Source organism: Balaenoptera musculus, chromosome 4 (genome assembly GCF_009873245.2).
Source record: "Balaenoptera musculus isolate JJ_BM4_2016_0621 chromosome 4, mBalMus1.pri.v3, whole genome shotgun sequence".
NCBI classification, from domain to species: Eukaryota; Metazoa; Chordata; class Mammalia; order Artiodactyla; family Balaenopteridae; genus Balaenoptera; species Balaenoptera musculus.
Window position 1 is genome coordinate 143,736,367 of NC_045788.1, and position 16,326 is coordinate 143,752,692.

A 16,326-nucleotide genomic window follows, 5' to 3' on the forward strand; every position below is an offset into this window, starting at 1 on the left:
AGCAGAAGGAAGGAAATAATAAAGATCAGAGAAGAAATAAAAAGATTAAAAAAAAACAATTGAAAAGATAAATGAAACCAAGAGCTGTTTTTTTGTGCAGATAAACAAAATTGATAAACCTTTAGCTAGGCTTATCAAGAAAAAAAAAAGAGGATCCAAATAAATTAAGAAATGAAAGAGAAATACCAACCGATACCACAGAAATACAAAAAAAATCATAAGAGAGTACTATGAATAATTATATGCCAAAAAATTGGACAATCTAGTGAGAAATGGTATGCCAACAAATTGGACAATAGTGAGAAATGGACAAATTTCTAGAAACATACAGCCTGGCAAGACGGAGTCAAGAAGAAACAGATAATTTGAGCAGAGCAATCACTAGAAGTGAAATTGAATTTGTAATTAAAAAAAAAAAAAAAACTCCCAGAAAACAAAAGTCTAAGACTGGACAGCTTCACAGGGGAATTCTACCAAACTTACAAAGAACATACACCTATCCTTCTTAAACTATTCCTAAAAATTGAAGAGGATGGAACATTCCCAAATTCATTCTATGAGGCCACCATTACCTGATACCAAAACAGACAAGATACCACAAGAAAAGAAAATTATGGGCCAATATCTTTGATGAATATAGATGCAAATATACTCAACAAAATATTAGCAAACCAAATCCAACAATACATAAAAAGGATCATGTACCATGATCAAGTTGGATTTATTCCAGGGTCACAAGGATGGTTTAAAGGTCACAAGTCAATCAGTGTGATACACCACACACCACATCAAAAAATGAAGGATAAAAATCACATGATCATCTCAATAGATGCAGGAAAAGCATTTGACAAAATTCACCATCCATCATGACAAAAACTCTCATTAAAGTAGGTATAGAGGGAATATACTTCAACATAATAAAGGCCATTTATGACAAGGCCACAGCCAACATCATACTCAGTGGTGAAAAGCTAAAAACCGTCCTGCTAAATGCAGAAACAAGACAATTATGCCCACTCTTGCCATTTCTATTTAATATAGTATTGGAAGTCCTAGCCACAGCAATCAGACAAGAAAAAGGAATAAAAGGTATCCAGATTGGAAGGGAAGAGGTAAAACTGTCACTGTTTGCAGGTGATGTGATAATTTTTATAGAGAACCCTAAAGTCTCCACCCAAATAGTATTAGAACTAATAAGTGAATTCAGCAAGGTTGCAGGATACAAGATTACTATACCAAAATCATTTGTGTTTCTGTACACTAATAATGAAATATCAGAAAGAGAAAATTTTAAAAAATAATCCCATTTAAAATCGCATCAAAAAAGAATAAAATACCTAGGAGTATACTTAACCAATGAGGTGAAAGACCTGAAAACTATAAAATATTGATGAAGGAAATTGAAGGTGATACAAAGAAACGGAAAGCTATCCCATGCCTTTGGATTGGAAGAATTAATATTGTTAAAATGGCCATTCTTCCCAAAGAAATCTACAGATATAATGCAATCTCTATCAAAATACCAATGACATTTTTTCACAGAACTAGATCAAATAGTCCTAAAATTCTTATGGAACCACAAAAGACCCTGAATTGCCAAAGCAATCCTGAGAAAAAAGAACAAAGCTGGAGGAATCACGTGCCCTGACTTCAGACTATATTACAAAGCTACAGCAATCAAAACAGTGTGGTATTGGCGCAAAAACAGACACATAGATCAGTGGAACAGAATAGAGAGCCCAGAAATTAACCCACACACCTACAGTTAATTAATCTTCAACAAAGGAGGCAAGAATATACAATGGAGAAAAGACAGTCTCTACAGCAAGTGGTGTTGGAAAAGCTGGACAGCCACATGTAAATCAATGAAGTTAGAACACACCCTCACACCATACACAAGAATAAACTCAAAATGGTTTAAGCACCTAAATGTAAGGCCTGAAACCATAAAACTCCTGGAAGAGAACATAGGTGGAACACTTTTTTTTTTTTAATAAATGTATTTATTTTATTTATTTGTGGCTGTGTTGGGTCTTCATTGCTGTGCGCGGGCTTTCTCTGGTTGTGGTGAGTGGGGACTACTCTTCATTGCAGTGCGCAGGCTTCTCGTGGTGGCTTCTTCTGCTGTGGAGCACGGGCTCTAGGCACACGGGCTTCAGTAGTTGCAGCACACGGGCTCAGTAGTTGTGGCTCGCGGGTTGTAGAGCGCAGGCTCAGTAGTTGTGGTGCACGGGCTTAGTTGCTCCGTGGCATGTGGGATCTTCCCGGACCAGGGCTTGAACCCGTGTCCCCTGCATTGGCAGGCAGATTCTTAACCACTGCGCCACCAGGGAAGCCCAGTGGAACACTCTTTGACATAAATTATATGGTATTTTCTTGGATCAGTCTTCTAAGGCAAAAGAAATAAATGCAAAAATACATAATGGTACCTAATTAAACTTAAAAGCTTTTGCATAGCAAAGGAAACCATCAACAAAGTGAAAAGACAACCTACGGACTGGGAGAAAGTATTTGGAAATGATATGACTGACAAGGGGCTAATAGCCAAAATATATAAACAGCTCATACAACTCAATATCAAAAAAACAAACAACCCAATCAAAAAATGGGCAGAAGACCTGAATGGACATTTTTCCAAAGAAGACATACAGATGGCTAACAGGAAAAGATGCTCAGCATCACTAGTTTTTAGAGAAATGCAAATCAAAACCATAATGAGGTATTACCTCGCACCTGTCAGAATGGCTGTTATCAAAGTCTACACATACCGAATGATGGCAAGGATGTGGAGAAAAGGGAACCCTCCTACACTGCTGGTGGGAATGTAAATTGGTGCAGCCACTGTGGAGAACAGTACGGAGGTTTCTCAAAAACTAAAAGAAATAGAAGTACCATACGATCCAGCAATTCCACTTCTGGGTATATATTAAAAAACCCAAACACTAATTCAAAAGATATATGCACCCCAGTGTTCATAGTGGCACTATTTACAGTAGCCAAGACATGGAAGCAACCTAAATGTCCATCGACAGATGACTGGATAAACAAGATGTGCTATATATACATATATATGTCTATACACACACACACACGATGTAATATTACTCAGCCATAAAAAAGAATGAAATAATGCCACTTGCAGCAACATGGATGGACCTAGAGATTATCACACTAAGTGAAGTCAGACAAAGACAAATATTATATGATATCACTTATATGTGAACTCTAAAAATAATACAAATGAATCTGTACACAAACAGAAACAGACTCACAGACATAGCTAACTTATGGTTACCAAAGGGGAAAGGGATGCAGAGATAAATTAGGAGTATGGGATTAACAGATGCATACTACTATGTATTAAATAGATGAACAACAAGGATTTACTGTATAGCACAGGGAACTATACCCAATATCTTGTAGTAACCTATAATGGAGTATAATCTGCAAAATACCAAATCACTATGCTGTACACCTGAAACTAACATAATATTGTAAATCAACTATGCTTCAATTAAATAAATAAAAGTAATCTATAAAAAATTTTTTAGAGTTAAAAATAAGAGCTAACATCTTTCTTAAATAAACCAAATACATGTTTTTAAAAAAAACAGTAACAAACAAGGCAGCGTCGGGGAGCGAATCCTGACGGATCTGGTCTGAGTTCCGAGGGTCTCTGGGGAGACGGTATGGGAGTCGGGTTGCAGGGCGTGGTGCTGTCAGACCAGGACAGAAAGCTGCACCGCCTGCCAGGGGAAAGCACGTGACTATTTATGATAATTGGTGAAAAGAGCTGATTTTGTGTCAAGACAGTGAAGCCTTAAATGAGAGAGAGAATATAAATACGAATAAGAATGAGTGTGTATGTGTTTTCCAGGCAGGAATAGGTGTGGATGTTTTTCTCCTTGCCCCGGTGTCTAGAATAGGGGTCCCCATGCTACATACGCATCTTTCTACAACAGAATGACCCCCCGAGGAAACAGGAGGGACCAGGTTTGGACCCGGGGTGTGAATTCTTCATTCTTCCTTTTGTCTCATATACTTTCTGGCCATTATACCTTCTCATTATTATTTTCTTCCCCTTACTTTTGCTGAGTTGATTAAATTGTCTTTTTCTCTTTTTTTGTGCTTGTGGTTTGGAAGTTTTAAAGCTTATTTTGTTTTTCCCAGTGATTACCCTTAAATTTTTATTTATTTTTTTAAATTTATTTATTTTATTTATTTTTGGCTGCATTGGGTCTTTGTTGCTGCGCGCGGGCTTTCTCTAGTTGCGGCGAGCGGGGGGCTACTCTTCGTTGTGGTGCTTCTCATTGCAGTGGCTTCCCTTGTTGCTGAGCACGGGCTCTAGGCACGCGGGCTCAGTAGTTGTGGCTCACGGGCTCTAGGTGCGTGGGCTCAGTAGTTGTGGTGCACAGACTTAGTTGCTCCGTGGCATGTGGGATCTTACCGGACCAGGGCTAGAACCCGTGTCCCCTGCATTGGCAGGCGGATTCTTAACCACTGCGCCACCAGGGAAGCCCACTCTTAAATTTTTAAAAGTGGTTTAAATATATTTGATTAAAATTTAGCATGAAGAATTAATCAGTATTTGTAAAGGTCACACAGCTGGAGAAGAACTACAACCTCAGGGTTGTTTTCACTCCACGTCCTTCTCACCCTCATCCTTCTAGATTCTGATGTCATCTTGAATTTTACAAACTTTCAAAAAGCCCTTCTTAATAAGCCCCCCGGACCTATTATCAACAGTTGTTTGGACAGAAAGAGAAGAGATACACGTCCTCCTCTAATCACTGTTTCCTGTACCTGTGGGCTCCCCTCTCTTTAATTCCACACTCAGGTTTATTTTTCATTTTGCTGAAATATGTCCTTAATTTAGTGGACAGAGTAGAGTTGTTTGTTGATTGCTTCCTGTTTGATTTTTGGGAAAATGCCTGTGCAGGCGGTGCTCTGCGTCGGGTCGCACCTTCATCCGCTTGTCTGAGGACCGCAGACATCTCGAGCCTGGCCCTGCCCTGAGAACCCCAGCCATCCTCCTGTCTCCTGTGTCACTGAGCCACCTCGATTTTCTTTCCTTCCTGGGACCCCCTTTTGTTTTACCCTTGGAGCATTAAATTTATCGCTTTCCCCTAAAGTTCACGGGTTTCAACAGATAAAGCCTAGGTGTGTGGCCGGTTTTCCTTTTTCCTGCTGACGACTGTGAACGCTTTGATCTGGGTAATGGAGTCTTCAGGTCAGAGAGATTTTCTTCCATTTTATCCTTTGCCGTTGTCTCCATCCTCTCCTGGGGCAGAGCTCACAGGTCTCGTCCCGAGCCTCCTGCTTCACTGGGTCCTTTGGTCTGCCCTGCTAGAGACCCCCCGATTTGCTCGCTCACGGCCGTGCCAGGGGCCTCGTGCTCTGAGGGACCAGCCTTCGATGGGGGGTGCTGTCGAGACCGCGTGGAGGCCGGTGCCCCGGGACCCACCGGGCGTTGTCACAGCTGTTCACTCACAGTCGCCTTCTCCTGGCTCTGATCCCCGTTCTGGGAGAAGGCGCCACGTCTCCAATTAGGTTTTCAGTTTGTGGCCGAAGAGAGAAACCTTCCGGTGACTGCACTGTCTAGGGACGCTTCCTGAGAGGGACGCGGTGTCCCAGGTGGAGTCGACAGCCACTGCCTGTTGTGGATGCATGTGACCTCAAAGTGTGTTCTGAACACTTGAGAGCCTATGGGATGTGATTGGCCTGTTGCTTTTTAAAATCCTCTCTGTGTGGGTGTCTTTACCTATTTTATTGATGACACTTTTGAGGATTTTTCAGAAATAATTGTTAAGCTTCACTGAGCATCGTCTTCAAATCGTATCTCGGGGCAGACACATCCTCCTTCCTGTCACGGAACCCGACCCCTCACACCTGCCCTTGGATCCTCCCCACCCCGTGCGGTGTGGTCCCTGTCACCCCTGCCCACCCGCTTCCAGGTGCTGCTGCAGCAGGGCCCCCGGAAGGTCATGCGCTGCTCAGAACATGAACCTGGCCCATAGTACCGCCCGCAGGACGCAAGCGCCGCGTGTCCCTCCGGGCGTCTGCCGCCCCCACCCCGCCCAGGTGTCCCCCTTTCCCTGCGTGTGCACCAGCAGTTGGAGTCCCCCTCTGGCTCCCCCAGGCACGTTGGTGGGGAAGGGGCTTTCCCTTTCGCGCACCAGCCCTGTGCGGTTCTCGGGGCGAGGCCGGCTTGACCCCCTGTCGGTGTGATGGGCCCGCCTTCCAGCCAGCTCGCCAGCAGCACACACGTCACCTTCTGGACCAGAGCGCCGGGGTTCCTTCCCGGAGTGGGTGTTTTCGCCACCCCACCCTGGGCTCGTGTAAGAAGGGGGTCTGATTCGGCTCGAGGTCCCCTGCGCAGAGCCGTGGCCCATGTGGGATTGGGGAGCAGGAGGCCAGCAGGACAGGTGTGTGTGGCCACCTCGCCCTCACACACTCGCACTGCCCGCTGCTTCCACCCCCGCTCCGTCAGCTCAGGGGGCCTTTTTTAACGAAAATCAGAGTGGAAGTCTCGAAGGTGCTCTGCTCCAGGGGCTGCAGGCTCGGGGCTCACGGCCCCGGCTACACGGCCCGTGTCACCATCACTGTCGGGTGCTGTGTACTCGGTTTCCTTCCACTTCAGCTCGACTCAGGTCTTTGTGTATGTGCAGAACAAAGACCACTTTCAGTCCGGATTGTAACTACACATTTTCCTGACCATCCAGCAAGTGACTGGCAGTTTCTGTAACGGGAACCCATAGTCACCCTGGATATCTGTTACTCTTCGTTATATATGTAATGCATTTGATTACATGTTACTATGTGAGGAATGTAGGAAGTATCTTTACAAGGGAAGTAAGAAAAATATCAGTGCCAGCTGAGTTTTCTAAGTTTTTACTTGTATCAGTTATTAGGCCAATTCACAGTTTCTCTGTACTTTTGCTCGAAAAGTTCTGATTCAGCACACTTAATTTACAGCAACAGAGGGACTCTCATTACCAGACAAAGTTGTTCTTCTTTTATTGTTTTGTGCACCGTGGTCTGTGATTAACTCATTACCCTGGTTCTTGCTTTGCAGCCCCGGGAAGATAAGCTCCTTCTCGGTGTCCGTCCTACAGCAATGTTGGCCCCAGAGACTCAGAGAAATAAGCTCTTGGGCCCATCTGGGGCTCTCTGCTCCAGGAAAAGTGTGTGGTTAGTGTTGGAACCTTGGGCTAGCTGTTTTCTTTTTGCCTTATTTTCTCCATTCTTGCTAAAGATGGTAGTTTACTCAGCTTAAAATTTTAAAAAAAATTTGAACAATTAGTTAATTGACCATTTCTAGTTTCAATGCAAAATGTTGTAATTCTAAGGTTTAAGTATCATTCAGCAGTAACCCTTGATTTTGACTTTGTTGTAGAAAAGTAATGGAGTTGCAAAGGAAAATAATATAAGCATTATCCATTTATTCATGAAAGATTCAATTCCCTTATGGTCAGAGATTCCCCCACCAATTGTACCTAAACAGATTCCCCCCCTTTCCCCCCAAACCCCTCCCTGACTCCATACTTGAAAGGCTGTGGCCTTGAATAAGCTCAGCGGCAGCTCGGTGACCTGCAGGAACTGACTGCACGCCAGGCAGGTGTGCTAGTGACAGCCGCCCAAGACCCAGACACCTGACAGAACTGGCGGTGGAAAACCCCAGAGCTCAGGGCAGGAGTATCCTGGCAGCAGAGTGAAACGAGGAGATGCTGAAATCAGGACTGCATCTAACTCCTAACAGGCTGGCTGTCCCATGCCCTGGGGACATCTAGGAGGAGGCCAGAGCTTCCTCCACTGGGGTCCTGCCCACGGTGAGGCTTCCAGGCAAGGGCCAGGCTGCACTCTGGGCTCTTGGTCAGAAGAGCCTTGGGTCCTGGCCTTTCCTCCAGGCTCTCGCTGCAATTGGAGGCCCATCCCAGAAAGAGGCACAAGAGGCCATGCCGACTGCCTCTGTTAATCAGCCAAGATGTTTACTCACAAACACGAATGAACAGCCGCTGTCAAACTTTTGAGGAAAGTAAACACAAAAGAGGTGATCTATGTAAGAAAACAGAACAACTAAGAGGAAGTGACTCCGAGAACAGAAGAGGATAGAAAGAATAAACCTTACTAATTTGTGGAGAGTATTTAGTAAGTATAGAACTCAAATATTAATTTGAAGGTCTGGGAAATACTCATTTAATGAATATCGAGGCAGGCAGCACCGGTCAGTGCTGTGGGGGGTGGGGGGGTCGGCACGGTGGCTGCCACGGGGGAGGGGCGGTGACAAGGAGAGGGCGCGGGGGGCCCCTCTGGGGCCAGAGGCTCAGTTTACTGAGCAGATGCTGATTACGGGTTGCTCACTCTGTGAAAAGTTGCACACTTTGTTATACTTCAGGTAAAACATTCACGGAAGGTGAAATAACTCAGCGCTCACGTCTTGGAATGAAAAAATGATTCAGCAGTTTAATGGAAAAGGCAGAAACCTTGAAGGAACCCTGAAGCTTTTCTCAGGACTGGGTCTGTCTCCCTAGGGGGCAGTTTCTAAATTGTCAGCCAGGTAGCAAGTCCCTGCGCTGAGCCCCGAGGCTGGCTGCTGGGGAAGGGGCAGCCCCGGGGCACGGATAGAGGGGCCCCGCCCGGTGCTGGCTTTGCTCTGAGGAGGATTCCCGTGGGCGGGCGTCGTGTACATCTGAGAAGGCAGGCGAATAGCCGGGCCTGGGGTCAGGAGGAGAGGCCGGCCAGAGGTCGGGACTGGCGGGGGGACCTGCGCCCCCTGCTCTGTCCACGGGGTGTGCGCTCCACCCGGCCTCACTGGGGGGACTCCGACCCCTTCCACGTTCAGACTCTTCTCTGTCTTTCGGGGGATGGTGTGAAGCCAGTCGGTAGCTGGCTTTGCCAGCTGGACCGCCTCCATGGCGCTCGGAGGAAGACCTCAGAGGTGGCCGCTGTGGCCAGGAGGACTTAGGTGTCCGAACAAAAGATTAGTAGGGACTAGGCAGTTCTGTGGTTGAATGAATAGAGGGCAGTGCACCTCTTTTTTTTTTATAAATTTATTTTATTTTTGTTTATTATTTTTGCCTGTGTTGGGTCTTCGTTGCTGTGCACAGGCTTTCTCTAGTTGCGGCACGTGGGGTCTCCTCTTCGTTGTGGTGCACGGGCTTCTTGTTGCAGTGGCTTCTCTTGTTGCAAGCGTGGGCTGTAGAGCGTGAGGGCTTCAGTAGATGCAACGCGTGGGCTCAGTAGTTGTGGTGCACAGGCTTAGTTGCTCCGTGGCATGTGGGATCTTCCCGGACCAGGGCTCGAACCCGTGTCCCCTGCATTGGCAGGCGGATTCTTAACCACCGCGACACCAGGGAAGAATGCACCTCTTAATCTGCACTCCTTTTGTGGACAAATCATCATTTTTTAAGTGTCCATTTAGTGACCCGAAGTCACCCTGCGATTCACGTCAGAAGCAGGTGAAGCAGGTGTGTTGTAGAGCAGGGGATCCAGGGTGTGGTCCTCCCGGCCCGAGCGAGCTCCGCTCTGTGCCCGAGGCTTGTCCCCCGCGTGGGAGCCCCCCACCTCCGCCTGCCCCTGGGAGAAGCCCTGGGCGACCATCCGCGGGTCCCCCCGTGGGGCAGCAGCTCCCCGCCGTGTCCGTGGGGGTGGGGTCTGTGTTGAATGCCAGGGCCCTTTAAGAAGCCCCGGCCAGCGCTGCTAACGAGAAGCTTCTCCATCACGTCCGGATGTTAGTTCAGAACCAACCACCCCCTCCTCCTGCGACCAGCCAGTGAAGGGGTAAAGGGGCGGCCGGACAGAGCGGGTGCCCACTCCCTCCCGCGCACGCCCTGGGGGGAGGGGAGCATGGACATCCCATTAAGCGTGTATCGTCCCTTTAAGTGAATTTCCCCGAGGTTGGTGGCCTGTAAACATGAATTTTCTTTATTGTCTTTTCATGCTGCTTTCAGATGAGCTGCTGTTTTGCCCTGAAGAAGTGAGGCTTCTGAGCAAGGCCTGGGCGCCAAGTGTGGGCTGCCTGGACCTGCTGTCCCGGCTTTAACGTTCTGTGCGAGGGAGGAGTAGATGGTCACCAAGAGCGAGGGCCGGGCTGAAGCCCCCGGGAGGGTCCAGGTGCGGGCCAGCTGCTGTCGTAGGCGCCGTGGCCTTGTGTCTGCCGTCTGCGGGGTTGAATGACCGGGCTCTACACGCAAGGGGGTCGGGGAGGTGTGCATTCAGTCCCCGGCGGCGACCTGAGTGTGTCCAACTTTCAGCCCCAGGACATGAGCCTCGGTTGGTCAAGACAGGAGGGTTGAACCCTGCTGAGAAAGCACCAGCACGCTCGTACACGCTCCTTGAGAGTCGGGTCCCCTGGATCGTTCGCGTCTTGCGTGTGAGGCGGGGGCCTGAACGCGCCTGGCCCCGGCGGGCGGCGTCTGAGCGCCAGGCACGCTAACAAGGAGCACGGTCGTGTGGGACCCTGAATCACTCCCGGAAGTGGGGCCCCTCTACGCCCAGGCGTCTAGAGATTTGGCCCCGAGTGAGCTCGGGCGCGCGTGAAGTCTCGGGGTTAGGGGTTTCTGCGGGCCCACCCGCCTCCCTGCACAGACGGGTGTGCTCCTGGGCGGCAGGGACTGGGTGAGCTGCTGGGAGGGCAGACGCGCCCGGCCGGCCACCGTCGGGCCGTGTCCCCGCAGCACCCACGCCGGGCCCCGCGTCACCCGCCCCCGTCTCGTTGCAGGCATCAGCAACGCGGAGGCGCGGCAGCCGGGGAAGGCCCCCAACTTCAGTGTCAACTGGACGGTGGGCGACTCGGCCGTCGAGGTCATCAACGCCACCACGGGGAAGGACGAGCTGGGCCGCGCCTCTCGCCTGTGTAAGCACGCGTTGTACTGTCGCTGGATGCGTGTGCACGGCAAGGTACTGAGGCGCCCTTCCCCACCAGCCTGCCCGGGCGGCCGCCCCACACCTTGTCTCTTCTGGGTGCTCTTGGCTGACAGTCTGGCCCTGGCTCCTCAGATTCAAAGCAGGCTCAGCCCCCCTCCCCCCAGGCTCCCACCCACCCCCGCCGGAACCCGGGACTCGGCGCTCCCGCGGAGTCCTCCTCGGGGCCCGCAGCTCCGGGGCGCCCTGGGCTCACACCTGTGTGTTTAGGCGGCTCTGGTTGGGGGCGGGGGGTTTTGCAGCGGCACGGCCCTTCTTCCCCACATAAACTCTCCTCTAGTGAGTCAGAATGTTACCGGTTTCCATCTACTTGTAAGTCGGGTCAGTAGCTTTTGTTTGTGATGGGCAGAGGTTGCTGCGTCCCCGTGGCGGGACCCTCACCCGCGCGGGGGGCCTTGGGTAGCTGCCCTGCTGATTCTAAGATCTGCACAAAAATGGGTGGGAGGAGGTGGGGGGGCCTCGAGCTCTGCCCGCCACCAAAGGGCAGAGGTGTTGTTTGTTACAGACCTGCAGGTGTGAAACCCGACCTTGGAGTCCGCTGCTGGCCAGCAGCTCCTGTCTGTTTAACCTGGAAGCTGCCACTTGGGGCTGAGGATGCAGGCCCTCAGGGGGTGTCCAGCGTGGCTCTGTGTGACACGGTCCCCGGGGATGGCACTGTCCCTTGGTTCCCCCCAGAAGCAGCGCCGTTTGAAACGCCGTTTTTTGAACATCATACTGAGTTTCATTTTCTACCGTTATTGCTTAAACAGTTGCACTTGTTTTTTTTTTAATCTTTTTACAGGTTCCCTCCAACTTACTGCGCTCCAAGATCACTAAACCCAACGTGTACCACGAGTCCAAGCTGGTGGCCAAGGAGTACCAGGCCGCCAAGGCCTGTCTGTTCAGAGCCTTCATCAAGGCCGGGCTGGGCGCCTGGGTGGAGAAGCCCACGGAACAGGACCAGTTCTCACTCACACCCTGACGGGCGTGCAGCGCGGCCCCAAACCTCGCAGCTGAAGCGGGGCAGGTGTGGGATGTGTGGGAGCTGGGCACGCGGCACCGTCCCCAGGGGCAGGCGCACGGGGCGCGGGGCGCGGGGTCTGGCGTCAGGGTCCCGTGTCACCACCTGGCATCTCTCTACAGCAGCGTTCCCCCTTTTGAGTCATCCAGTGACTGCTTTCAACCTCAGTTTACATTTAGAAGTTGAGTTCTACTGAGTAGGGCTTCCTGAAGTTTAGGAAAAATAGAAATTACTTTGTGTGAAATTCTTGAATAATTAATTTATTCAGAACTAGGAATATGGTTTATAAAATAAGAAATAACTATGTCAGGTCACTCTTATGCCACATTCTTTTAATTGCAAAGAAGCATTTATATACAGAGGGAGTGAGGAAATAGATAGGAAGCAGCAACCTAAAGAGACTGTACCCCTGTCCACACGTAGGTCCCTGTTCCCCGTAGGCGCCTCCCCGGGAGAGAACTACCCTCACGGAGCCCAAGTCCACGGCGCAGCGACCCGTGGTGTGGCGCATGGGGTCGCGGCCGGGTCCCTGCAGCCTCCAGCGTCCTCTAGAAGTTTCTGTGCTCCTCGTAGGACCATATCATGGAAAATCGTCTCTCGGTTGACTTCTAAATAATCAGAGGTCAAACATGGTCAGTAAGCCTGGCCATTCATTTGGGTTTTTTAAGCAGTATTTAGTTTTTAGGGACTAGACGGGGTCCACGGGGGCTACTGCACAATAGATAACCTCGAATTCCCTCTGGGCCTTCCTCTGAACCTCCTGGATGTGAATGACTGTCCCAAGATCTTCACAGGATGGAAATAGAGCTAAGTAAGTAGGTATTCATTCTTGGAAAATGCCACTTAAGGCGTATTTTCTAATTATTCTTTCCAGCTTTATCAAGGACATGTTTGAAGTTTAAGTGTTCAGGCTGAGAGCTGGCGAGACAGTGTGTTGCTGGTGGGGTCTCGACCAGGTTGGGATGTTGATGTCACGGCAGGGAAGGGGGTGGTCTGGAGTCGGGGGTGCCCGGGACCCTGCTCAGCACCCCACAGCACACAGGCCAGTCCCAGGCGGGCTGAGCGAGCCGGGGGTCAGGGCAGGCGGGCAGGTGGGGACCCTGGGAGGCCGCCCCACCCTGACGCAAAGGTCCACACCACGCTCCTCCCACTTCCATTCAGGATCGGAGAGGAGCTTCGTGCCCTTTGCTGAGTCAGCACCAGTTCCTGGTTCTGGGGGGTCTTGGGGGTGCCATAGGCAGAGAGGGCCCTCCAGCCAAGTCCAGGCATCAAGCTGTGTGCCTGGGTGTCCCGTGTCCTTTATGGGCTCAGAAAACTCAGAGCAGGAGCAGGACGGCCACTGGCACTTTGGCCCAGACCCCGGGCGCTCAGAGTGGGAGACGTGGTCTCAGAAGGTCATGTCTCCAGGTGTCTCCTCGCGTCCGCACGGAGACTTGAGGTGCTGCGCCCCATGGGCGCGTGCAGGGCAGGGGGGAGGGGGCCACACTGCCGGGGCCTGGCCGGGTCAGAGGACGAGGGTTGCCCACACCACCATCTCTGCAGGGCGTTTTCTTGTCCCGACCCCGTCGGCACAGGGCTCGGGCCCGCGTGGCCCGGCGGGGCCTGCTGTGGTTTCACCCGAGAAAAGAAAGGTGTCTGCTGGCGCGCCCTGACCACAGCAGTCTCCTGCACACTCAGAAAAGACATCTGTGAGTCCCTGCATTTTTATTCTTATCTCTATAAATGGTATTTTTTCTAATGGGGATTGGGAGATGGACTTAGTTTTTAAAAAATATGTGGATTTTGGTTACAAAGTCCAGAGGAATGATACTGCACATGCACACAAGCAATCCAGGACGCCCGGCCCCCCCCTCTGTCAGCCGACTGTGGACCTGAGCACGATCCCCCCGCCATGCCCCCAGCCCAGGTAAACGAATGCCTTCCTGTGTGGGTCCGTGCCGCGTGGCTGTGCCCTGCTGCCTTTCCCGGCTCACACTTGTGCGACCGTCCAGGACGGACCTGACGCGGGGCTCCTGCCCCGAGAGCACCCAGGCCTGAGGAGGGTGCTGGGGAGGAAGGCAGCCAAGGGTCGCGGGCGAGGGGGGCTTGGGGACCCCTGGGCGGCAGGACCAGGCGGGGCTGCGGGGAGTCGGGCTGGGGCAGGAGGCCGGCACAGCCCCTGCTCCCAGGACAGGGCAACTGGCACATGCCTCTGTAAGCAGGAAAAAGGAGGAAACGCACACCCCGCCAAAGACAAATCAGGGAGCACAGCCCGCCGTGCATCACCACGTGGGCATTTCCTTGGGGTGTCGTTTTGCATCCAGGGTCCTTAATCTGGGTTTTAGAAACTTTGGAAATCTTACACAACCAAGCCCTTGATCTTTTGAGAAAATTCTTAAACTTTGAGGACATTTTGACCGGTGGGGTTTGGGAGGGTTTCTGTTCTGTCTCGTCGGCTGAGCCTGTAGTATGTATGCTGCAAAGACACTGGCCCTGCTGCGGTGCCTGGGCCCACTGGGCAGGTGTCCTGCTGGCAGGAAGGTCCGCCACAGAGAAGTCTCATTTTGTGACCTGAGCCAGGGCTTGTGGAGAGGGTGGCCAAGGTGGGGGCTGTGACCGCTGGTCCCTCAGCCCTCACCCCTGCTTGGGGCCGGGAGGCCTCACCTCCTCCCTGCAGTTTGACTCTGAGTCTTAATGGGGCTTTTCATCATCTTTTTCTATTTGGAGATTTTTATTATAATCAAAAACAGTTATTTTATTTTAAAATGTACAAGCCCACATTTCACAAGGTGTTAACTTCTCTGGAATTTTTTTTTGTTGAATAATTTTGTTGCTTTCCAGGCTATAGAATCCCTGCTTTCCTTGTAACTTCACGTGGCCGAGCCTCCCAGTCTCCTGGGGTAGGCAGGTCCCAGAATGGAATTGGTGGGTGCTGGGAGGGGGGAGCACGCCCTGCCCCTTTTCTCCAGAAACAGACAAAAAAGACAGATGGGTTTTTTTCCATTTCCAAAATATTTTACACCAAAATGTAAGGTCTGCCCCAACCAGAAATTTGATCCAGCGCGAGAAGTAAAATCAGCTGGCATCCCCATCTCTAAATTCTGTGAAATTAGTGAATCTCTCAGAAGGTTTTCTTCTTATCAAAACTGTACGAATGGAAAGAGCGGAGTGTTTGTGATCGTGTGAGTCCGGCTTTGCGTGTCCTCGTCCCCGGCGTGTCCTGCGACCGTCTCTCCCTGGCCAGAGGCCGGCCCGGGGCACTGGGGTTCTGTGTCCACATGGCTGGGAGGGAGCGGCTCTGACTTGATCTGACTCTGAGCTCCTGTTTCTGGCAGCGCGTCTGCGCGTCCTCATTCAGGGTTTGGGGGTACACGCCCCCAGCCCCGAGAACTCTCATTTTGGCCACGGCTTGGGCTGGCGTTGCATCACGGACCCAGTCGTGAACAGTTAAAGGCGGTCTGTGGGATGTTCGTGGAATGAGCCCCAAAAGCTGTTTGCTTCTCCAACTTTGGGTTATATGCTTTTAATTTTATCCTAGAATTCGGACACTTCATATGAATGTAATTCAGCCGAGAACGCTGTCACTAAGGCACACTCCTCGGTGTCCCCTGTGTGTCCAGTGATGTACAGGCCACACGTGACCCCCTGCATGAGCTTCCTCCTGCACCAAGACCAGCCAGAACCGAGCATGAGACCCTGTCACTCAGACAGAGGACTTGAGATGTTCTCAATAAAACCATGTTTCACTACCGCAGCCTCGCTGAGATTCTCTCTCCTCCCTGGTTGTCTCCCTCCTTGGTCCGGAGCAGGGTTTGGGAAGGTGTGGATGGGCGCCAGCCGAGGGCACTGGGCCTCGTGCAGTGACGCTGCACTCCTGTCATCTGTGCGTGGCTCTGAGCACCTCCCCTGGGGCTTGGGCCCTCTGATTCCCACCCCCCCACACGTGGGTTCCTGGCACACGCCGGCCACTCCCACATGTTAGGCGGAGGAGGGGAACTTGCACAGCTGGCCCTGCTCCTGCCCGGCTATAGGGAGGGAGGATGGCGTGAGCCCACGTGGCGTGAGGCGTGTGGAGGGCCGTGGACGGGACAGCAGAGGGGGGGCCCACACCAGCTCGTCGCTGGCCAGACTGTCTGCCAGGGTGTCGGCCACGGTGAGGCAGCTACCTGGTGACAGGGTAGAGCGGCAGTGTTCAGGGCTGGCGTTCTGGAGGGCCGTTCACAGTACAGTGGAAACCTGGCTGCAAAGCAGTATTGAAGTTCGCGGTTGTAGAGAAATTCGGATGCTTTATGTAAGAAGGGTACAAGCACACACGGAACAATCTGGAAGAGGCCGAGTCTGGTCACCGTGTGTGAGTGATGGGATTGGGAGTCATTTTAATTTTATTTTCCTTTTTAAAAATGTTATCTCTTTGTCCAACATTT

General features: G+C 51.1%; 1 protein-coding gene across 7 annotated transcripts in view; it reads left to right on the forward strand.

Annotated features, from left to right (window-relative positions):
* The window catches only part of ADARB1 (adenosine deaminase RNA specific B1), a 116,613-nt gene extending 100,962 nt beyond the window's left edge, over positions 1-15,651 (forward strand). For 3 of the 7 annotated variants that reach the window (XM_036850787.1, XM_036850789.1, XM_036850788.1), the window contains exons 9-10: positions 10,721-10,855; positions 11,705-15,651. In XM_036850787.1, coding sequence (XP_036706682.1) covers positions 10,721-10,855; positions 11,705-12,119 — 550 coding nt within the window. In that variant the 3' untranslated portion in view covers positions 12,120-15,651. Of the gene's footprint in view, positions 1-10,720; positions 10,900-11,704 lie in introns of all 7 variants that reach the window. The other 4 variants (XM_036850790.1, XM_036850791.1, XM_036850792.1 and 1 more) reach the window with 3 other exon arrangements.
* The last annotated feature ends 675 nt before the right edge of the window (positions 15,652-16,326 follow it).